The sequence below is a fragment of the Chanos chanos genome, chromosome 7 (assembly GCF_902362185.1).
Source record: "Chanos chanos chromosome 7, fChaCha1.1, whole genome shotgun sequence".
NCBI classification, from domain to species: domain Eukaryota; kingdom Metazoa; phylum Chordata; class Actinopteri; order Gonorynchiformes; family Chanidae; genus Chanos; species Chanos chanos.
Genome location: NC_044501.1, coordinates 5,014,159 through 5,036,722, shown reverse-complemented (window position 1 = coordinate 5,036,722; position 22,564 = coordinate 5,014,159). Strand labels below are relative to the sequence as shown.

Sequence of the window (22,564 nt, the reverse complement as noted above, 5' to 3'; positions counted from 1 at the left end):
TGAACTACTGAAAAACTGTCGGGTGGTAACTAGGAGGAAAAAAAGACACTTTTATTTTTATTACACTTTTATTTGAAGCGTCTTCTTATTTTTTACAACTGATTATCTTTGAAAACACACACGCACACACACACATTCTTATCGCATCACATTACTACACAGCAGCGCGCACACACACACACACACACACACAGGTCCTTTCCCCCCCCCCATGAATACAAAAAGTTAGAGAACAAAATGGTGTAATACTCTTCCCGACCACACAGAGGCACTGTTGCTGCACTGCTGAGATTGCATAGTCTATCAAAAGGTGCACCAAATGGTACTAAGATCCTATGACACTGTACAAAAACAAAATTACTCCATCTTCAGGAAAAAAAAAAAAACATAAAAAAATAAAATAGAACAAAAATCTCTAAATAGTGCTTGCTTGAAAGTGTTAAGATGGAGTCCTCGAATTGCTTTAGGGTTTTGACGTATCAGAAGTTTTTCAATAACTGCCACGAACTGCGGCTTATGTTCAAGTATTTTTGAAGCAATACTTGTAAGACATGTTCCACTGGGCTCCACTGTGAGGGGTGGCCCATGCAGTTTGACCCTGCAGAACTAAGTGTATTACGCTTGAACGCTACTATGTAAACATAGGAGGAAAAAAAAAGAATGAAAGATGTGCCCCCACCCCTCCCATACCCCCAATTAAAAGAACTACTATACAAGGTCCTCTTTTTATAGGTTTGTTGTCTGTCATGTTCCACTCCATGGAACTGGAAATACATCAGAAATTTAAAAAAAAAAAAAAAAAAAAAAGGCAAAATAAAAATAAAAATAAAAAATAAAGCTGTACACAGAACAGCATCTAAGAATCCTGTTCCCCCGGCGATAATCTGAAAACCAAGTGCTTGATGATTCCTCCGCTAATACGTTTGACCCATTTCACTGGAAACTCTCCCCAGTGTGTGTTAGGTAGGCAGACTGCAATGATATTGCATCACTACGAGTGAATTCTTGACTGAATTCATCCTTTCAATGTCCAGAGCACAACGCCCCCCTGCAAACCTTCACAATACAAAGGGAAAAAAAAGAAAAGAAAAAGACAATTACAATAATAAGGAATCACACACACACACACACAGGCGTGTCTCACGGCATCTTAGATGAGGGAGTCAGCCTATGTTCAAAGCGTACAAGAGTCCGGCAGTTTAACAGACTCCTGAAGCTGATAGGTTGTATGTCGCAGGGTTTTGGCAGGCGAGTAGCTCCTGGAGCACGTACGCATTTGGAGGGGGAGAGGCTTTATTTCGCTCTGTTTCGCGTAGAATAACAGTTCCCCTCAGGACGTTGGCAAGACTTTCGCGATTGTCTCCCGCGCGCTTTGGCTGAGCTTGTCCGGAAACTTCACTTCAAACTCCACCACAAGGTCGCCGCGGCGATCGGGACATTTGGGCAAAGGAAGTCCCTCCCCCGTGAGCCGCCTCTTCATCCCTGGCCGTACGATGTCTTGCGTCGCCATGGTAACGGACCGGCCGTCCAGCGTGGGAGCTTTGACTGTGCAACCACAAAGTGCCTGCAGAAGTGAAAGTGAAAGAATAAAACAAGAGACTATTAATTGTCGAGCTTCAAAATCTAGAAAGGAAAAAAAAAAACCCCACATAAACAGTTTATGAATTAGACAATGACGCACACTATTTAATTCTTCCAATTATGATCAGAAACATTTTTTAACATCACTGGAGCTGGAAATAAAGATAGATAGATGGATAGACAGACAGACAGATACATAGAGAGATAGAAAGACAGACAGAGAGATAGACAGATAGAGAGACAGACAGACAGACAGACTACTCACCTCTCGGAGGGTGATTTTGGCTGGATAAATGATGTCAGAGCCGTCTCTTCTGTACACAGGATGAGGTTTATCTTTCACCACAAACACCACGTCAGCGGGAATGTTGGTGGGCGTCTCATCGCCCTCTTTGGGAAACGTGATCTTCGTTCCCTCTTTCCACCCTTTCTTCACCTCCACCGTTAGGATCTTATCCTCGGAACGCGTCGTCCTGCCGTCCGGATTCAGACGCTTCCGCGAGATCTTCATCTTCTTCGTGCAGCCCGAAAACACCTCCTCCAGGCTGACCTTGAGGTCGTAGGTCACGGGCGGGTCCTGCCGCTTCTCCACCCTCCCGCCGTGACCCCCTCGCACGTTGAAGCTGCGCGGGAATCCGCCCATGCCGCCCATTCCGAACGCGCTAAACGGGTCGTCCACGTCCATGTCCTCGTCGCCACCGCGGCCGAAAAACGAATCGAAGGGGTTGCGTCCGCCGAAGAACTCGGAGAACATGGCATGTGGGTCGCCCTGGAAGGTGTATGAGAAGTTGGCGCCATTTGTACCTCCGCCTCCACCTGGGATTCCTCCCTTCAACCCTGAAGAAGAAACAAACAAACAAACAAACAAAAAAAAAAAACACAAAAAGGGAGTGAGTCAAAACGTCCAAGCCCATTAACCTGTCTTTCACCTAAACACATACAAACAGAACCCAAACTGACCTGAATAAATACCTAAAAAAAAAAAAATAGATTACTTCAACTAGTATAAGTTTACTTAAACATTTTTCCAGAATACTGTTTTTTCCCCCCATGAAAGAGTTAACATTTCAGTTAAGCAAAAAGTATTTCAGGTATTTTCAGGGTCACAGAGGTCTTGGAATTCCGAATGCAACCGTGTGTTCATATATGGACGGGTTTTCATAACAACATGTGTTGTGTATTGAGGGCAACCTAATGAGGTTGCTGAAAGCTATTGAACCTCCCGCCCCTTTGTGACGCTGACAATGGAATCTTCTAGCTAGCTCGCGCCGCTCCTGAACGTCTGTCATCCACGCTAACTTCATCCAATCAGAGAACGACCTTCGTGTTCATGCCTACTTTATTTTTTAAGTTACAAATTTTACACTGGCGGACTCGTCTTTCATTCTTAACTCCGTGTAAACGTTTACTGTTACGTTATACAAATATAAATTCGACATCAAAAAGTAATTACAACAAAGTCTCAAATTAGTCAGCATCTAGATCACAAGCCAGAGTGGATTAACGTGGTAGTGTATATACTGAGCCCTACAGGCTAGCGTGACTTGAGCAGTTCAACACCACGATATAAAATGTCACATCAACAGGCTGTTTATGCTCTCATGTATTAATACTTCGCTCGAAATACTTTCCCTTTCGGTTCACAGTCTGCGAGAAGAAAGAAAGGTGTTAGGGCGAGTTTCGAAGTTTCAGATGCGTCAGTATCAACTACTGTTACATTATCCTCACTCACCTTCCTCCCCGAAACGATCATAAATATCCTTTTTTTTCGGATCACTTAAGACGTCGTAGGCTTCTGCAATTTCTTTGAACTTATCCTCCGCATTTGGTGACTTGTTTTTATCCGGATGGTATTTTAACGCCTGTTTGCGATACGCTTTCTTGATCTCATCTTCCGACGCACCCTTCTGTATTCCCAATATGCTGTAATAATCTTTTCCCATTTTCACCATCTAAACAAATCGGTTCCTGAGAATGCAGTCCTAATAGTATCCTGCAGTTTGGATACCTCCTCTTGCAAGACTGTCAAAATATACAAAGCTGACACTACTCGTAGTAGCTGCCACTTTTCTCACGACTGAAGTTCACCTCTCTCCGTTAGTTTGTCAGTTTCGAAAGAGTCCCAAATCGATCACCATCCTCTTGAAAAACTACCTTTCTAACTCCGGTCTGTGTGAGATCGTCTCTGTTTATAGTGATGTAGAAACTTCGAGAAATTTCTGCAAGAATCCAGGGCTTTCTGAATGGGCGGGCACTTTCTCGCTTTAACAATCCTGAGTCCCGCCCCTTCTGGCAACGTCATGTGGTATTACTGGACTAAATGCGCCTCCTCTCTCACCCGTCCATCAACGAAACTTGCTGCTGGCAATTCTTGTTCAGGCAGCTACCACACCCTTCGGTGTACATGACAAATCAACCCACAAAGTTTGAAACGAGGCAAATTAGTAAGTGATCAATAAAGCATATGAAAGAACAGATTGCCGTTTCTACTGAACTCATGTCATAGTGTTGTCAAGTTTCATAGTGGAAAACCAGCTCAGGGGGGAAATGTATTTAAAAGACTTGCTTTTGTGATCTGCTTGACAGGACTGAGGGAAATAAAGATCACGGAGTCCGCATAGGCACGTTAGACTTTGGCGTCAACTAAATACCTGCCTTCCACGTGAAAGGCACTTTGAATCTTACTCTGATATGATTACGGTATCTTTGTCTAGAGTGGCTCCTTATGTACTGTTGCCACACAAACCCTTTTGCCTTCTGGATCCTGTTCATCTGTAATCCAAATTTAGGTTTAGATGGTGTACTGAACTGAGCAATTAAGGTTATTGTTAATTCACACACAAACATGTCTATCGTATTTCAGTGAATACAGATTGATGGGTTGATGGCTCTTACAACTTTGAATCATCTGAATTAGCATACGTCGCGTTAGTTAAGGGCTTGATTACACTGAGGCCTACTGTTCAAATCAGTGCATCTCTCGCTGGTATATATAGTGCATTGAGACATGTTTTTTTTGTCTCAAATTGACACACATACTTCATCGTACAGAAAGCGATATGCTCGTTTCACTTTTGACCCAGTGCCCCATGCCTTTTTAAAACTCACGTATTTGTGTCGAAATTTGTTATATTGTGTTCAATTTTACTCCGATTGGCCATAGAGGGTAAAAGTGGGCGGGCCCCTCACGTAGACCAGAGTAACAAGAAAGCCATCTTCCCTGTTCATTGGTCCTTCTTTGTGTCTTCCTGGTCTCTTTCCCAGTCATTCATTGGAGCCTTTCTTTGTCATAGAGAACTCGGGTGACAGAGAGCTTCAACTGTAAAAAAAAAATGAAGCATTACGAGGTAAGATATCTCCCGTTAAATCTCAGTATTATTAAACCGTTGTGTTTTTTGTTTGTTTGTTTTATGCTTTGTGATGTTTGATGAAAAAGGGGGGTTGAGAGGTAGCATTAAGGCATACTGGTAATGCAAGGGAAGATTAGCTTCGTCTGCCATGCCGTTGTCACCAACGGTGCTTGTCACAGTCAGTGGGGCAGGCGGAATGGCCTCTGTATGCGGGATTGTGATGTATTCACGTCTCCGGTAAAGAATTACTCGTTGACTCAGGTTTCGGAATGTGGTGTCTAACCGGATAACGAACAAAACAGATTATATCGCTATGACCCATCTAGGTGTGATGTTGACACCTCATACCTAGGGATACTACTTTACACTACGTTAAACGCGCTTCAACGCGTGTCCAACTGGAGTAGTAGTAACCCATCCCGGATGACAAAGTGCTACAGGTGAAAAAGCAAAGGTTTTCTACAGTCGCGCTAACAGATTATAGTGTTCTAAAAGCGCTAGCTATTCAACGAATGCTTAAAATCCTGCACAGACTCGCATGTTTTGCAATCTGTATGAGAGGTGCAGTTTATCGAGCGAAGGCAAAGAAGTAGATCACCGAGTGTCAGTCAGTAACACTGATTTAAACCATTCAAAGATTGTTTATGAAATGGCATTAAACAATCTAAATATAATGGTTATCTGGGCATTTAATAAGAGTTCAGTGTATCTAATTGGGTCACTACCTCGCCCTCTGAGGTTTAAGCAATACTGTCTCAGCTTTTCCAGCAGACGGCTGATTGCAACACTTTAAACTCTGGAATCAAGTGGCGTGAGGCAGGTCTTCTCTATGTTTTACAGAACCGCCCAGTCGCTGTTGTGGAGGGTGCGATTGACCTGATTATAAACCCCAAGTAAAAGCCTGTTTGAGATGGATTGTCTTGTAAAATATCTATACGCGTGTGAAATATACCACAGTTTGCATCGGCAACCATTGCAATGTGATGAGTATTTTTGGCAGTCTTATGAACGTATCTGAACATTATTGGGGTTTATTTTACGCGTTACTATTTCAGTCACGATTATATTGTTACTGTTTCAGTCACGAAAACAAACTATATATTAGGTAGTACTTGCCGACGACACTAGGGGGAGCCAAAGCGTTACAAACTGCAAAGCCTGTTCCAAGTCTAGTTCTCGTGCATTGCAATGCAGTTCCCTCGTGCGTTATTTCGATGTAAGTTTAGACTGAGTGTCGTCTACAAGATGGTCCGCGATCATCTCGTTGGCTCATAAAACAAGCTACCATTTCTTTAAGTCGCCTTCACCAGTCTCTGACATGCACACTCTCTCATATGCTATGAAAAAAAACCAAACAAACAAAAACTGACCTGTGGTGACAGAAGTAAGAGATGTGAGAGTTTGGGAGTTCGCGGAAGGTCCTCTTTTCTGCTCTGTTGAGTAATAGTCTCACCCGACCACGCTCCAGCTTCTTAAAGTCTGATCTTATCTGATCGCTGCATGCGACGTCCAACGGTACGGCAGTACTCCTGTCAGAGCAACAAGATAAACAGGCTCAGATGGTGCCTGGACGTTTGTGTAATATTCACCCTGTGAGCACGTTCTGTCTCTCCCTCTCTCCCCCCCCCCTCTCTCTCTCTCTCTCTCTCTCTCTCTTTTTTTTTCGTTCTCACTCACACACACCCTCAAGAGAGTTGTTCTGCCAGTGCCAACTGTGTGTGTGTCTGTGTGTGCCTTTGCCCTTTTCCAGTTTATTAATATTCTGTGTGAGTGTGTGTGTGTGTGTGTGTGTGTGTGAGAGAGAGAGAGAGAGAGAGAGAGAGAGAGAACAAGAAAGATAAAGAGAAGGGAACTGTTATCATACATCAGGGGGAAATTATGTACTGGAATTATTTATTATTCTTAGTTTATTGAGAATTCCACCGCCCCAGCTGTCTCTTCAGCCACCATGCTCCCTTAAGAGACCAAACAAACTCAAAGTCATTTACTAACCCAGCTGTACAGCTGGCCTCTCAACATTTTTCTCAAAGTTTGGCCTCGTTAACAATTAGCAAGATTAAGTTAAGTTCTATATCAGAATGCTCTGTTACATCAATAATCTAGAATCTACAGGCTGAGTGTCATCACATCACAAATCAATGTTCTAATTGCCTAGATCACTACCTATACTGAGTTTCAAAGATGAGGATGAGGAGTTCAAAAAAATCTGTCAGTATTAATATTCCACAGCCAGATGGTGTGTTGTTAGTTTTAGAAAAGTGTGAGGGCTTTGGGGAAATGACTTCAGTAGTTCTAGTAGTTTCTGTCCCACCTAAAGAATTGAACTAGCTCTCCTTACAGCTGGGCACAGTTTCAGAGCCTCTGACCAGAGGTGTAATGTTAAGTGTTTGCTCTGAGCTGGATATTCTGCCGTGATTAATGCTGTAAATTGTGAGACTATACTGTTTGGTCCCTCCTGGGTAAGCATGTGATCTTAGCACGTTTTAAAAGCACATACAGGTCCACAGTAACCGTAAACCATAAAGTCTTGATGTGTTTTCATCTCTGCGTTCAGTCTGATTTAGTTTAAAGGAGCTCCTTAACCGACATGTCTCTCTTTCTAGATTTCAGTCCACTTTGAATTTATGTGTGTGTGTGTGTGTGTGTGTGTGTGTGTGTGTGTGTGTGTGTGTTCATGCATGCGTGTGTTTATTTTAGGTCATGTAGGGAATTCCCCAATTAAGCACTTAACCAAGGACTCAATAAAATAAACACTGTATGCCATTTAAGGTGTGTGTGTGTGTGTGTGTGTGTGTGTGTGTGTGTTCAAACAGCAATCAAACAAATCTGCTTATGTGTGTAAATTATTCTAATTGGGGACTGCCATTCCCTGACCCTAGCGACCCAAAACGGAGTCCCTCCTGTGTGTGTGTGTGTGTGTGTGTGTGTGTGTGTGTGCATGACTAGCAGGCAGTTATAATTAGCTTGAGTGTGGAGTGATGAGGTGGTCGTGGTGGACAGAGACTGGGTATTTAATACATTTCCTCTTTTGCTGTTCTGTAGTCTGTGTGTGTATGTATGTATGTATCTGTGTGTGTGTGTGTGTGTGTGTGTGTGTGTGTGTTTTGGGGATGGTTGCAGAGAGTTCAGATGGCAGTGTTTGTCTTGGGGCACTTTTGCATGAGCTGTGTCAGTAACAAACTCTACCGATCTCTCTATCAAGAACCCCCCCCCCCCGCCCCATAGCACATAGAACACTGTATAAGCATCAGACACTGAGGCAGGGGTAGAAAGAGAGAGAGAGAGAGAAAAAAGAGAGAGTATGAGAGAGAGAGAGAGGGTGTGAGAGTCAGTGGGAAACGGTGGTCAAATAAAGCCACGTGCTGGGAAGAGAGAAAGAAAGAGAGGTTAGTTTTTGGGTGGGAGGCTGAGGGTGGAGCGAAAGAGAGAGGGAGAGAGAGACAGATTTATTTCTACAGCTGACTGGGTCATTCATGTCCAGCATTCTGTCGCAGGGGTGCGAGTGGGTGTGTGGTTTTTCTGGAGTGAGGCGAAGAGAGAGAGAGAGAGAGAGAGAGAGGGAGTGAGTGAGTGAGTGAGGAAGAGAAGAGAAGTGAAACGGAACAAACAGAATAGAAAAGTAAAGTCAAAGAAAGGGCGGTAGGGTTCGGAAGCTGGAGCGTTAAGAACATGGATGCCCTGGCTTTGGAAGCTACACATCCCAAGAAAGCTCAGAACGGGGCGCCGGCCGCCGGCCCCCCCCTCCCGCCCCCCGTCAAACGCAAACCAGCCAAAAAAGCTAAGAAAGCTGTGGTCTTTTTCGAGGTGGAGATTCTGGACGCGAAGACCAAGGACAAGCTCTGCTTCTTGGACAAGGTAAGAGCGACTCCTCCCATCTTGATTCATTTCGTGCTACGGACAGTTCGGTCTAAGACGGTTTGGGTTGAAGTTGGCGTTTTGGGTTGACGTCCCTAGCGCTTACTCCAGGCGCGCCCAAGCACCTCGTTAAACAAACCAAAATGCCCGTTCTTTTTTAAACAGAAGTTTCAGAAGCCAAAATTTGTGTAAATGCTCTATTATCCTGCTATCTATAGAACACAGTCAGACACATTTAGCCTGGGGGGTGAGTGTGTACTCTTGCATGGTGCTGAGTTACTCTACACAGAGGAGGTGAGGGAACCTTCAGACACATCCATAATGATGACGGTTCTAGGATGTCAGAAACCATTCCTGCGGATTATCTGGGATTATCCAGCAATGTGTCCTCAGATTAACAGAATGTCAGGAATGATGTCAGGTTTGATTACGGGGGGTTGTGATGTCATGTTCAAACAGAGGGGGTTTTATGATGTCACAAGTCACTGTTTGGCCTGTTTTAGTTTGGGCAAATGGTGATGTCATCGATTATTGATGCGGTGGGAACATAGTCAGGGTTTTTGAGTGGGTTTTTCCTTCAGTAATTTAATTTGAGATAGTTGGAGAACTTTTCAAAAATCTTTTGTTTTTTTTATGTACAAACAACAACACAGAGAAGTTGTCCCAGAATACCACAGTAACATAAGTGATATGTGACCCTGTACACGATGGATTAATTTCAGTTTGGTGTCAGAACAGTTCCAATCATCAGGTAATTCAGTGCTGAAGAAGATGAGATTGGGATGGAGGGCCTTACTGAGAACATCTATAGTCATTCACACAACAAAGATCAGTCAGACCACGTTAGATTTCATTCAAATCAGTCTAAATGATCAGATCCTCTTTGCTGGCTGACCAGTAGAAGTCATTCTGTCTGTAAAAGTTTATTATATTTGCACAGGACCATCTGATCATATCCTCTGTAGGCAACATTTGGATAGTACAGTATTCTAGAATTTCTGGGAATTCTTGTAGTGTAGTATTCTGGAATTTCTGGGAATTCTCATGGTGTAGTATTCTAGAATTTCTGGGAATTCTCATGGTGTAGAACACCAGAGTGCAAAAATAGAATATAAAGTCCAGATCTGAGTGTTAAATCAGGGTAGAATGGCTGAATGTTGTGATAGAATGGAATGTGTTGTTATAACAGTGGAATAGCAGGTCCAGTGGAACTGAGTGCCTGTATCCTTCAGACAGGTTATATCGTGTGGCTGACATTTTAAGACAAAACTGCTGTTATTTGTTATGTGCGGTCTTGGTCTGGAGCTGACTGTTATACACTGAGCGAAGTCAGCCCTGTGTTATATTAAGGGATGTGTGTGTGTGTGTTTGTGTGTGCATGCGCATGCGTTTGTGTGTGTGTGTCTGTGTGCATGTGTGTGTGTGTGTACATGCGTGCGTTAGTACGTGTGTGTGTGTGTGCGTGTGTTCTGAGTATGCACATGCACCTGTGTCAGGCTTTGCCCTGATGTGACAGACATAAGCCCATCCAAGTCACACGGGATTACTCACCTCCGCCGCGGTGGACGGAACTGCGCGCTTAGAGGAAGATCTTCTCCAGTGGCATTAAAGCCATACGGATACGCTTTTAAGAGCGTATGATCACGCTGGTAGCAAGTGTGTGTGTGTGTCTGTGTGTGTGTGTTCGCTCTGTCAAAACACCAGCTGTTTCATGGTACCATTAAGAGCTACACACTGGATACATTAGTGGATTGTAATCATTTTACACAAACACACATATAGAGACACACACATGTAGAGACACATGGTTTGTGGTTGTTCTTTTTTTTTTTTTTATAGATATTTGCGGTGTGTGGATGAAAGGAACAAACAGTCATCTGTGTGTTTTTGATTGACAGGTGGAGCCCAATGCTACCATCGGAGAGATTAAGTCTATGTTCCACAAAAGCCGTGAGTGAAGAGTTTAACCGTACTCCATCAAAAAGCATGAGACATCTCGACACCAACCGAGCACCAATCATGTTTCCTCAAAAAAAAAAAAAAAAAGAGAGAGAGCGAGCGAGATCTAACAGACATAAATAATGTCATTCAGTGACCCTCAAATTCGGCCTGTTTTTGGTGCTGTTTACATAAGGGTGGTTGCAGTGCACTCAGACTAATTTGCATATCAAGATAAATAGAGACTAGAACTTGCACAAACATAAGGTGCTTAAGCGCTCCATCGTGCCAAGCACACACAGGCGCTGAACGCCGACTGTTTTATTCGTTTGTAAATGTCTTTTGTTTGTTTGTTTGTTTGTTTGTTTGTTTCAGACCCCCAGTGGTATCCTGCCAGGCAGAGCATTCGTCTAGACCCGAGTGAGTAAATTTCACGCTTCAGATTTCAACCAACACACGCCACCAGTCTCACGCCCAGAGTAATAATGTCTGTGTTACAGTAATGTTACGTATTACAAACAGTGTTACAATAACACTCACCCTCACACTTCAGATATATACACCAACACACTCCACCAGTCTCACGCCCAGAGTAATAATGTCTGTGTTACAGTAATGTTACGTATTACAAACAGTGTTACAGTAACACTCACCCTCACACTTCCAGCCCTCCTCAAGTCTCTCTCATGAATGTGCTGTGTGCTGCTGTTGTGTCATGTATTCTTATGTGTGTGGTTGACTGTTGTGTGTGTTGTGACGTTTTGGTGCAAGGGGAAGGTCACTGAAAGGTGAAAAGATACGTGTGTGTGTGTTTGTGCGTATGTGTGTGTGTGTGTGTGTGTGTGTGTGTGTGTGTGTGTGTATGTATGTGTTTGTGTATGTTTGTTTGTGTGCGTGTGTGTGTGTGTGTGTGTGTGTAAAAAAGCTCTGATATGTGTGTGTGCATGTATGTATTTGTGTATGTTTGTTTGTGTGCGTGTGTGCGCGCATGTATGTGTGTGTGTGTGTGTGTGTGTGTGTGTGTGTGTAAAAAAGCTCTGATATGTGTGTGTGTATATCACACTGTTTTGGGTGCAGAGGGAAAATCCCTGAAGGATGAGGATGTACTACAGAACCTGCCTGTGGGAACCACGGCGACCTTCTACTTCAGAGACCTGGGAGCCCAGATCAGCTGGGTTACGGTGAGCATGCACACAGAACAACACCTACACAGACACACTCACACACACACACACTCACACACACACAGACAGACAGTCGCGTGTACGGGGTTGACAAAACAACGAAAAGACCAAATGACACGTGTATATTCCGTAACTTAGTATGTATCAGGTCGTTCCCCTCAGTCAGGAATCCTCCGCAATCCTTCCTGGAACACTGTCATGTTAAGAGCTTCTACTGGAATATTGGACTACTGTTTTAGCAGGAAAGAGCCAGCCATTAGCACAAGCACAAATCTACTCCGTATTCTATATTTTTTGTAATGCAGCTTCACACAGGTGCTTGTCTTTCTTTTAAAAGACATGTTTACCTTTGAACAAGTGCCCCTTCCATGAGATACCTCTCCCATTGTTTCATTTACCTCCAGTATATCTACGTACTTAAACACACACACACACGCATGCACGCACACACACACACACACACATATATAAACTGTAAACAGGCAGTGGTAAATCCATACCTACATACAGTGCCCTCTAGAATTATTGGCACCCTTATTTAATATGAGTGAAATAGGCTGATGATCAGTCCCCCTTACTGTTTATCAAATGTTGTTTTTACCACAAGCAATATGTCACAGGTGATCACAAAATAAATTTTTATTCTGAAAAACGTGTGTCGTAATTATTGGCACCCCCCCCCCCCTTATTTAGTATTTTGTGCAACCCCCTTTTGCCAACAGAACAACACTAAGTGTTCTCTTGTAATGTTTTGTAAAGGCTTGAGGACACAGAAGGAGGGATTTTCGAGCATTCCTCAATGCAGAATTCTTCCAGATCTTGCAGTCCTGGGTCTTTTCTTGTGTACTCTCCTCTTGAGCTCAACCCACAGGTTTTCAGTGGGATTTACGGACCGGGATGGCCATAGCAAAAGCTTGCTTTAGTGTTCATTTAACGATTTTTGAGTGGATTTTTATGTGTGTTTTGGATCGTTGTCTTGCTGGAAGATCCAACCAACGACCAAATTATAGCTTCTTGGCAGAGGCACCATATTTAATGCCTGGTATTAGACGTTTTTCTCTGTAGCCAGCTTTATTTCTACACCAAACCCACCTCGAGCGTTTGGAGTCGAACAGCTCAATTTTTGTTTCGCCCGACCGCAACACCCTGTCCCAGTTAAAGTTCCAGTGGCGTCTGGCAAACTCCAAACCAATAAACTCCAAGCACTTTTGCTTGCGGTGAAAAGATAGGAAAGGCTTCTCTCTGCCATACCCTCCAAACAGTTTGTTGGCATGGAGGTGGGCGTCTTATGGTAGGTTTGTCGACATGGTGACTCCAAGACGCTACCAAACTCTGTAATTCTGAAACTATGATCTTTGGAGATTTTTTTTTACTTCTCTGACCATCCTCCTCACCGTGGCTGTTGAGAAAATAGCCTTGCGTCTTCTTCCAGGCTGGTTTTGAATTTCTTAAACGTACTCAATGGTTGCCCTAACTGCTGAAATGGGCATTTTAAGTCGAGCAGCTATTTTCTTGTATCCATTCCCTGATTTGTGCGAGTCAACACACTTTTGCCTTATCGCAATGGAATGCTCTTGAGTCGTTCCCATGGTGATGGATGACTAAGGGATTTGGGCCCTATGTCACCTCATTTTTATACCCCAGCGAAACAGGGAATCATTGATGACAGCTTAAAATCCCTTAATCACTTAGGCCAACTTAAAATTAGTTGCGTGGGATCACACTTCATCTACATTTCCCTAATTGATTCAGATTTCTTGGGGTGCCAATAATTGTGACATATGTGATTTTTGTTTTAAAAATTTATTTTTCACTAATGGTTGCTTTATTCTCAGACTAAACTTACTTCAAATAAAGGTAAGATTTTTTTTCTATTTTCAATATAATATTAAGATAATAACTGTGATAAAGTGATTTTTTTTTATATAAGCCTTCATCACCTTTAACAAGGGTGCCAATAATTCTGGAGAGCACTGTACATAAACACACACCCACACACATACTGTAAACAGGCAGTGGTAAATCCATACCTAAGAATGTGTGGGGATCAGATAGCACCAAACTGGTTCACATGACGACCTACTCAATACAGCACAGTCATGACGCTATGGAGGAAAAAACGTGTGTGTGTGTGTGTGTGTGTGTGAAAGAGAAAGTCTGTGAGGGACAGAAAGAGGTTGGGAGTGAAAGAGGTCTGAGCTGTGAATGTTTGTACATACATGGATGAGTGATTTCATGTTTGTGTTTTTTCTCCTGTGTGGGTGTGTGTGTGGGTGTGTTTGTGTGTGTGTGTTTGTGTGCATTAGTGTGTGTTCACAAGAGCTGTCTGTGTGTTTGTCTTGCTGCGTGTTAATTTGTCTCTCTGAACTTATGTCCATTAAGCCCCTGTCACATTAGCCCAAATTTAGAGAGAGAGGGAGAAAGAGAGGGAGAAAGAGAGAGAGAGAGAGAGAGAGAGAGAGAGAGAGAGAGAGAGAGAGGAGCAGTGCAGAGCAGTGAGGAAGGGAGAGATATATTTATCTGCTGTGGAAATATACTCGCACACTGCCAGGAACGCTGGGCTTGTCCCGCAACAGGTGCAGAGAACTGACAGAGCAAGAGAGACATAGAGGGAGAGACAGACAGGCACACAGACAGGCACACAGACAGACAGAGAGAGAGAGACATAGAGGGAGCGACAGACAGACAGAGAGAGACATAGAGGGAGAGACAGGGAGAGAGAGAGACATAGAAGGAGAGACAGACAGACAGAGAGAGAGAGAGAGGGTGAGAGAGACAGAGAGAGAGAGACAGATGACAGAGAGAGAGACAGACAGACAGAACGAGAGAGACATAGAGGGAGAGACAGACAGAGAGAGAGAGAGAGAGAGAGTGAGAGACATAGAGGGTGAGACAGACAAACAGAGAGAGAGACATAGAGAGAGAGACAGACAGACAGACACAGAGAGAGAGAGTGGTGTAGTCAAATATAGCATAATAACAGCAGGTTATAACAGTGTTTCAGTGCATAACTCTTAAGGCTTTGTTCATATATAACACAGGATGTGATGTGTTTTTATAGAGAGATTTATACAGCTTCTCTGTGACAAAGGAGTGAAGGGGAAGTTTAGCTACATTGGCCGTCCTCTTTGGCCTCAGGACATGGAAACTAAATCGTTTTAAACAAGGTCACTTGGCATGACCTCCAATGTGAAAATCCCCAATACGATAGACAGACAGACAGATAAACAGATATTAACATAAATACTAATAACCAATATGATTACAGAATATTAAAGATAGATATATACATACGTAGATAAGCATAAACAGAATAGATATAATATATAGTGTAATAGAATGGCTTGATGGAATTGTTGTAGATAATAATATAAAAGATGTCATTGGTGGAAGACATGTCTTGGCTCTGATTATGAGTAAACGAGTCTGTTTGTGCTGTAGGTGTTTCTGACGGAGTACGCTGGTCCGCTGGTCATCTACCTGATGTTTTATTTCCGAGTCCCTTTCATATACGCGCCCAAGTATGACTTCACCACGAGTAAACACTGGGTTGTTCAGTAAGTAGCTCTTCCCTCAGCGTGTGCAGAGGACAGGGGATCAGGGGAGTGAAATTCCTCCGCCTCCTGTCTTCGCCCGACAGCTTGTGTTTTACCGTACGCTGTTATGTAGTTCATTATGGACCTCGAGGGATTTGTGGGTAATGTGGTTTTTCTGCTGTCCTAGTTTGGCCTGCATGTGTCACTCCTTCCATTACGTTAAGAGACTTCTGGAAACTCTGTTCGTCCACCGCTTCTCCCACGGGACGATGCCGCTCCGCAACATCTTCAAGGTGAGCCAGATACACATACACACACACACATACACATACACACATACACACATACAAAACACATACACACACACACAAAACACATATACACACACACACACACACACACGCATACACACACACACACACACAAACACACACACAAACACACATACACGCACACAAACACACACACACACACACACACATACACACACACACACACACACACACACACACACACACACACAAACCATACATGAAAATAAACACACACTTAATATTTAAACCCTGCAAATAATCAGAGGATTTATCAGTAAAAAAAAAAAAAAAAACCTTTTAAACCGGTAAAGAACCCAAATGTGGTCAACACAACAGCCAGTTCACACACTATCTTTTCATAATTGTCATGCAGTATTTGTTAAATATGAGATTATTTCTCTACTAAAGTTAACCACCCAGGAGTTTGTCAGGTTTTTTTTTAAGTGGGAGAACACACACACACACACAAAACTATTACTGTCCCCTTGGTCCCAGTAAACCGACCTCCCTCTCAACTTTGACCACTATATGACTTCAGCTCCGTGCCTTGTGACCACAATGATTTGACCTTTGACCTAGAGTGGGGTCAAGTCTGGCACCAGTGGAGTGATGTGAGCTTAACATAGATGTGTATGTGTGTGTTTGTGTGTACGTGTATGTGTGTGTGTGTTTGTGTGTATGTATGTGTTTGTGTGTGTGTATGTGTGCATGTGTGTGTGTGTGTATGTGTGTGTGTGTGTGTGTGTGTGTGTGTGTGTGTGTGTGTGTGTTTGTGTGTGCGCATTGCAGAACTGCACATACTACTGGGGCTTCGCTGCTTGGATGGCCTACTACATTAATCACCCCCTGTATACACCACCAAGTGAGTACACATACACACACACACACACACACTTCATATGAAAAGAAAAGGCTACAGCCTTTGATCTAAATCCCTTCCACTGGATTTGTGTGTTTTGTATGTGTGTGTGTGTTTATATGTATACAGCTCTTCTGTGTGTGTGTGTGTGTGTGTGTGTGTGTGTGTGTGTGTATACTATCTAATCATATTTATATGCTGTTGTTGTTGTTGTTGTAGTGTACGGAGAGCAGCAGGTGAAACTGGCCCTGATCATTTTCCTGGTAAGAGGGTTTTTTTTTTTCTAATCTCACTTTCTGCTCAGTCTGATTTGGATTCAAATCCTCATTTGTTTTTTCTAATCTCACTTTCTGCTCAGACTGATTTGGGTTCAGATCCTCATACGCTGAATATTAATCTTTAAGACAGTGTCAGAAAAAAAAGCATGTCATTCTTAACTTTTTTTTTAATTATTTTTTTTTACCAGTATAGGATAATCCATGTTAAATTTGTCCTATTTTCAGTTCTGCCAAATTGGCAACTTCTCCATCCATATTGCTCTGAGGAACCTCCGACCACCAGGTAAGAAACTTATACACACACGTGTGCGCGCACACACACGCACACACACACACACAGTGGGAAACCATAATGAAAGACAGTGTAGTCATAGAATGTGCTAATGTTTCTCTTACACAGGATCGAAGACCAGGAAGATCCCTTACCCCACCAAAAACCCTTTCACCTGGATTTTCCTCCTGGTCTCCTGTCCCAACTACACCTATGAGGTCAGTCCCACCGCGCCCTGTAGGATAAGAGCTGTAACATTCTACAGTACTGACCTCTGACCTGTGGCCCCCAGGTTCCAGATGTGTTTTCTAATGTGTTCCTGTTTTTCTAATGAGTAACTGTTTCGGTCATGTGTTTTCTGATTTGTGGTTAGTAGTCCTAATCAGTGACGACTGCGGTCCAGCTTCAGCACACTTTGCAAAAGAGGACAAAACATTTTAAAAGCTTATCATGTGCGTGTGTGACTTGATCATTCAGATTAGTTTCATAAGCGTGAAACGGACAGAGCTAAAAAATAAATAAATAAAAAAAAGCAAAAAAAACGTACTGTCCATGGAAGAGTGTACTTCAGCGTGTGAAACACTCTCATACATTCACTGGTTGTGCTGTTTAGAACTCTAGAACTACTGTTTGGAACTTTCGTCATTTTACCATAAAGCCCTAATGATTAGCTTCAGCTTTTGATTGACAGCTGTCTCTTCCTATCTGTGTGCAGCTGGGTTCGTGGCTCGGCTTCACCCTGATGACGCAGTGCCTCCCCGTGGCCTTCTTCACTCTGGTTGGCTTCATTCAGATGACGGTCTGGGCAAAGGGAAAGCACCGCAGTTACCTGAAGGAGTTCCGTGACTACCCTCCTCTCCGTTCTCCGATCCTCCCTTTCATCCTGTAGAACAGCCTCGTCTCTGGGCGAGCGTGACGCAGCAACCAATCAGCAGTCACCGCTTCCTATTTAGCCCCGCCCCGCCCCGCCCCACCCCCGCCCCTCCCTTCCAACAGAACTAGCCAGCTGCCACTCAACCAGTGAGCACTGACCGCCATACTATGCCACACCCAGCCCACAACTTTCATCCAGTAGGATGGGTGGCGTCCTGAAAGAGTATCACTACACGTCCAGTCAGCACTGTCCTCTCTGCTTAGCCCCTCCCCCTAAACGTCGAAGTTCCTCTTGTCTGTACCTTTCCTGGATCCAGTTCGCTGAAGGGTTCCCCAAATTCGGGTTCTGGTGGTCCGCAGTCCCGTCGGTTTTCTCATCAACCCACAACCATGGTCTGTGCTTGAGAACAGATGGCTCATACATGGCTCTTTCCCAGTTAAATAATAAATAATAAAAATCTCCTCTAATGAGTTTAGGGTGAACAGAGTGAAGTAGTTAGACACTGGTGGTTATCTTGGGACTGAATTTGGGAAACCTTTCACATATTTTATCTTGCGTGTCCTGTGATCCAACTTACACCTCATTTTTTCTTTTCCTCCATACAAGTTTTTTCTTTTCTTTTTTTTCTTTTGCTTTTTTGTTTGTTTGTTTTTTTAAACTCTGCTATGACTGGCTCTGGAGACTTATTGTATGACTCCGCTTGTCACTTATTGGATAACTCTCTGATTGACAGTAGCTCTGACCAATGAACACGTATGTTACTACTGACAGGCTTGAAATGAAGTCTAACTCATCAATAACCATAGCTGTATTAAACACTGCAGTTCATCTTTAATCATAGCCTCGTGACAATATCTGAAAATCCTGGCTAATGTTGCTAAAAAATAAAAAGGATGGCACAATTTTAGGATGTCATTAATCTTGGTGACAGTGAAACTTTGTTTTGTCCATATGTGTTGAGATAATTTATATATAAAGAAAAAAAGTGTAAAAACTTTTCTGGTATGTTGTCTGTCACATGTGCTGTTTTACACATGGTAATGTTTATATTCTGAAGGCACTAAATTACCATGACTCTTCTGTGTGTGTTAGTGTGTGTGGTGTTTGTAAACATACAGGAGTGTGTGTTTTGTTGTCTGGGTTCTTGGGGCATCATGTGAATCACATGTCGCTATGAGGACAGACATGTCTGACAAATGGGTACCAGGCATGAGGAATATGTTTGTCTGTTTTATTTGTTTTGTTTTAAGATTCGGTTATTACTAACAAACCAAAAAGTGACAATTTTCTGGGGTTAGGGTGGCAGAGTTGAACTGTTCTTAAAGTTCAACACAAGTCAGAGAGAAGCCTCACAAGGATAATAAGGCTAAAAGATCCAGAGAATAATGTGTATGTTTACTGAGAATCTGAATCGTGTGTGTGTGTGTGTGTGTTTAATGAAACAAGTGAACAAACACGGTCTATCGGTTGAGAAGATACTCTTTATTGCAGAGAGCAGGTATATACATAAACAGAGACAATGGATGGGGAGGTGGGTGGGGCTCTGTGAAGAAGGGGGCGTGGTTACGCTGCTTCCTGAGCTTGAATCCTCTTCTGCCTCAGTCGGAGTCTCCTCTCCCGCTCATACTCCTTCATCCTCATCACATAGCTGAAGAGAGCGAGAGAGAGAGAGAGAGAGAGTGTGTCAAAGAAAGGTTTGTGCGCTTAGCAACCCTGGTTTGGCAATCAGATTCAACCACAATTTTCTTTCTTTGTTTTTTTAAAAACCCTCTCTCAGTCATACTTCTCCATAACAAGTATTTCTTATTCTTATATACAAGACAAACAGTCCAGTGCCACCCTTACTACAGAACTGCTACTCAATATATTATAACAAGATAGAAATTATTCACACAGATCATCACAAGCCAAGGACTTAAACAGATTTAGATTTATAGTTGTGCAAGAATGAATAATGGCCAAGTACACCCAATGCCAGAGAAAACGGAGCTAATGGTTCAAAGCTGCGTGGGGTGTTAGATGTCTAAAACTGAGAGTACATGAAAACCATGCACACTGACTGGTGTAGGACAGTTGACATGTTGTTGAATATCGTCCATGTTCTTGATGTTTCAGTAAGAACGATAATTATATGAGCCGGAGAGAGTGTTTGTTTCCCTTTGAGCCTGTGAAACCAGAGATTATGAGCTTGGCCTTTGTGAGGTCAGAGGTCAGGAAAAGGCACTGGCCAATCATAGCTGAGTCCTGAATCCCAAACCTGAACCTCTGTTAATGAGAAATACATCAGCTCTAAGATACAGATAAACTGCTAATGGGGAAAACCAGGCAGTCTCCCTCACACAAAGGGATAACACTGCTGTTTTTGTTTGTTTGGTTGGTTGTTTTTTTTGTTTGTTTGTTTGGCAGAAGGCCGCCAGTATTCAGTTCTGTATTCGGTGCGTTAGACTGATTTTATTTTTCTTTAGAAATCAGCGCAGGTTTTTTTTTTTTTTTTTTTCCATCACTGTGAAGTGTGTCACCTTTTTTGACATGTTTGGCCACAAATTTCATTCTTCAGCTCTTCCCACCTCAAACCACTGAAATCAGCTTGGTCATGGTTATGAGAATGCGCTGCACTGAAATAAGCTAATTTGTGACACGGTTTGAAAAGAGAACGAGCGAGAGAGAGAGAAAGAATCACACATCGATGCAGCTGCTTTAAGCAGCGCCGAGTTGTCGGTTTATACATTCTCCCTGTAAACTGCGTCAGAAAGATGACAGGAGCGGCAAACCGAAGAGCTCAAACTGCACTTACTCCTGGTGCTCGCAGTAGTCCCAGTCGTGTCTCTCGTGTTTACAGGCCAGGAAGTTGGGCCAGTTGTCTCTCTTACACTTCATGAGTTTGATGAGATGATGCGCGCAGTAGTCTCGCTGCTCCACGGGCAACATAGCCAAATTCATCTGCTCCTGCGTCGCAACCGGTTCTGCACAGGACAAGAGTTTGAATTTACAGACTCTCAGCTACTAATGAACTTCAGCGGGGGGGGACAACGTCAGAACCAGAGCAAGAATCAGAACCACCTGTGATGTTCAGTTCGCTAAATAGACCTCGCTATTGTCATTTTCAATTAATAATACACAGGGGGAAAGAATAGATAAGAAACTCATCATAGGTGACCGTGACAAAACCCAAATATACGACTGACTGGACTCGCATAGAAATTCTATATCAAGCTAGTTTCATGGTCTATTAGACGCTGTTTTAACAGAAGACATTCGAAACATTTAGTCGATTTTCTCGAGTCAATTTTCATGACCGTATTTGTTCGAATACCTGCGCGAGAATACGACATATGTGACAACACCTAGAAACAATCTTCGTCCTGAAGTTGAAGAAGTTTGCAAAAAGTTTGAGCTGAATCTATGGTGACAGAATCAGAATAAGCGTAAACGGTCTCCCAAACCATTTTGTCGGAGTCAAACTCAATAATCCAACCTTAAAGTAATGTTACCTAGCTAAACAGTCCAAATACGATAGTTAGCTTTAGCATCTACCTGAGAGTACTGTACTCTGTCATGTCCCAGTAGCTAAGGGGGCAAACCGCCCATGTCACCATCTGACTGAATTTTACAGGGATAACGCAAAAGTCATTAAACACAGACATGCGTTGATAAAAGTAATGTCGAACCTCTCTCCTTCCGCTCATCAAACCCGAACATCGGATCAGACGTGAACGGTTTTTTTGGGTCTGGTGTAGTGTCGGTGTCCGTGATATAGCTTCGCACGAGGTGAGACCCCATGTTGGCGACAGTATTCCTCGACTATACTGCAAATACTAAATGCAAAATAAGCCTTCACTTGTGGTTTAGCTGCTCGTTTTGTGTCAACCATACAAAATAAACCTGCTATCTCCCATTCGGTCACCTCCACAAGCCCTGTACTTACTGCTTCCTGACTGTACAGGAAGTAAACAGGTCGGCGGGTACAACATGCAACACATTCCGCTGTAAACATATATTTGGTTCCGACCAGCACCTGTGGTTGATTTGTCATGCGGCAGTTAAATAATTTGAATACCATACCTGTCATCAGTGTAATTTTCCAACAACCGTTATTGTTGTCTCTACCACCATACCACAATGTTAAGAGCAAACACTTCAGCGCTTACTCCTGCGATCTGAAGGTAAATGAAAATGCCGTGGTTGATGAACTGATGAAACAATCGTGGTATATAACGATGTAGTTAATAGTATTTATATTTCTTTTTAAAATCTCTCTAAACCTCATAGACATACAAAAAAAAAAAAATAACAACACAAGACAGTTTTCCCCCGCCATTTTCTTTTATTGTCTGTTGCAGACACTGACATCTGTTGTTTGATCTTTTTTTTTTTTTCCTCATTCTATATGCCCAGACAAAGTTAAAAAAAAAAAAAAAGGACAGGAAAAAAAGGAAAAAAGAAAGAGAATCTATTCACTGAAGCATTTTCAATGTATCCACACACTCAAACACACATTAATCCAGTCCTCTCAGTCCACCGAGT

General features: G+C 42.9%; 3 protein-coding genes across 7 annotated transcripts; 1 reads left to right on the top strand and 2 right to left on the bottom strand.

The window, feature by feature from the left end:
- Window positions 1-851: 851 nt before the first annotated feature.
- Window positions 852-3,794, bottom strand: dnajb1b (DnaJ heat shock protein family (Hsp40) member B1b). 4 transcript variants are annotated; one of them, XM_030779832.1, is made up of 3 exons: window positions 3,736-3,794; window positions 1,847-2,418; window positions 852-1,564 (listed from the first exon to the last, which is right to left on the bottom strand). In XM_030779832.1, the coding sequence occupies exons 2-3, from the start codon at window positions 2,333-2,335 to the stop codon at window positions 1,331-1,333; spliced, it is 723 nt and encodes a 240-aa protein (XP_030635692.1). In that variant the 5' UTR covers window positions 2,336-2,418; window positions 3,736-3,794; the 3' UTR covers window positions 852-1,330. The 4 variants fall into 4 exon arrangements, with proteins under 4 accessions (XP_030635692.1, XP_030635689.1, XP_030635690.1 ...); XM_030779829.1 differs by having other exon boundaries at window positions 3,314-3,743; XM_030779830.1 differs by having other exon boundaries at window positions 1,847-2,406; window positions 3,314-3,743.
- Window positions 3,795-4,837: 1,043 nt separating this feature from the next.
- Window positions 4,838-19,120, top strand: tecrb (trans-2,3-enoyl-CoA reductase b). Of its 2 annotated transcripts, XM_030780450.1 has the most exons (12): window positions 4,838-4,928; window positions 8,736-8,786; window positions 10,685-10,736; window positions 11,100-11,144; window positions 11,802-11,905; window positions 15,350-15,465; window positions 15,632-15,737; window positions 16,548-16,620; window positions 16,837-16,880; window positions 17,121-17,178; window positions 17,296-17,384; window positions 17,882-19,120. In XM_030780450.1, exons 1-12 carry the CDS (start codon window positions 4,914-4,916, stop codon window positions 18,053-18,055), a joined length of 927 nt encoding a protein of 308 aa, XP_030636310.1. In that variant the 5' UTR covers window positions 4,838-4,913; the 3' UTR covers window positions 18,056-19,120. The 2 variants fall into 2 exon arrangements, with proteins under 2 accessions (XP_030636310.1, XP_030636309.1); XM_030780449.1 differs by lacking the exon at window positions 4,838-4,928 and having other exon boundaries at window positions 8,601-8,786.
- Window positions 19,121-19,503: 383 nt separating this feature from the next.
- On the bottom strand, window positions 19,504-21,976 carry ndufb7 (NADH:ubiquinone oxidoreductase subunit B7). Its single transcript, XM_030780438.1, has 3 exons — window positions 21,709-21,976; window positions 20,835-21,003; window positions 19,504-19,688 (listed from the first exon to the last, which is right to left on the bottom strand). Exons 1-3 carry the CDS (start codon window positions 21,818-21,820, stop codon window positions 19,604-19,606), a joined length of 366 nt encoding a protein of 121 aa, XP_030636298.1. The 5' UTR covers window positions 21,821-21,976; the 3' UTR covers window positions 19,504-19,603.
- Window positions 21,977-22,564: the final 588 nt, after the last annotated feature.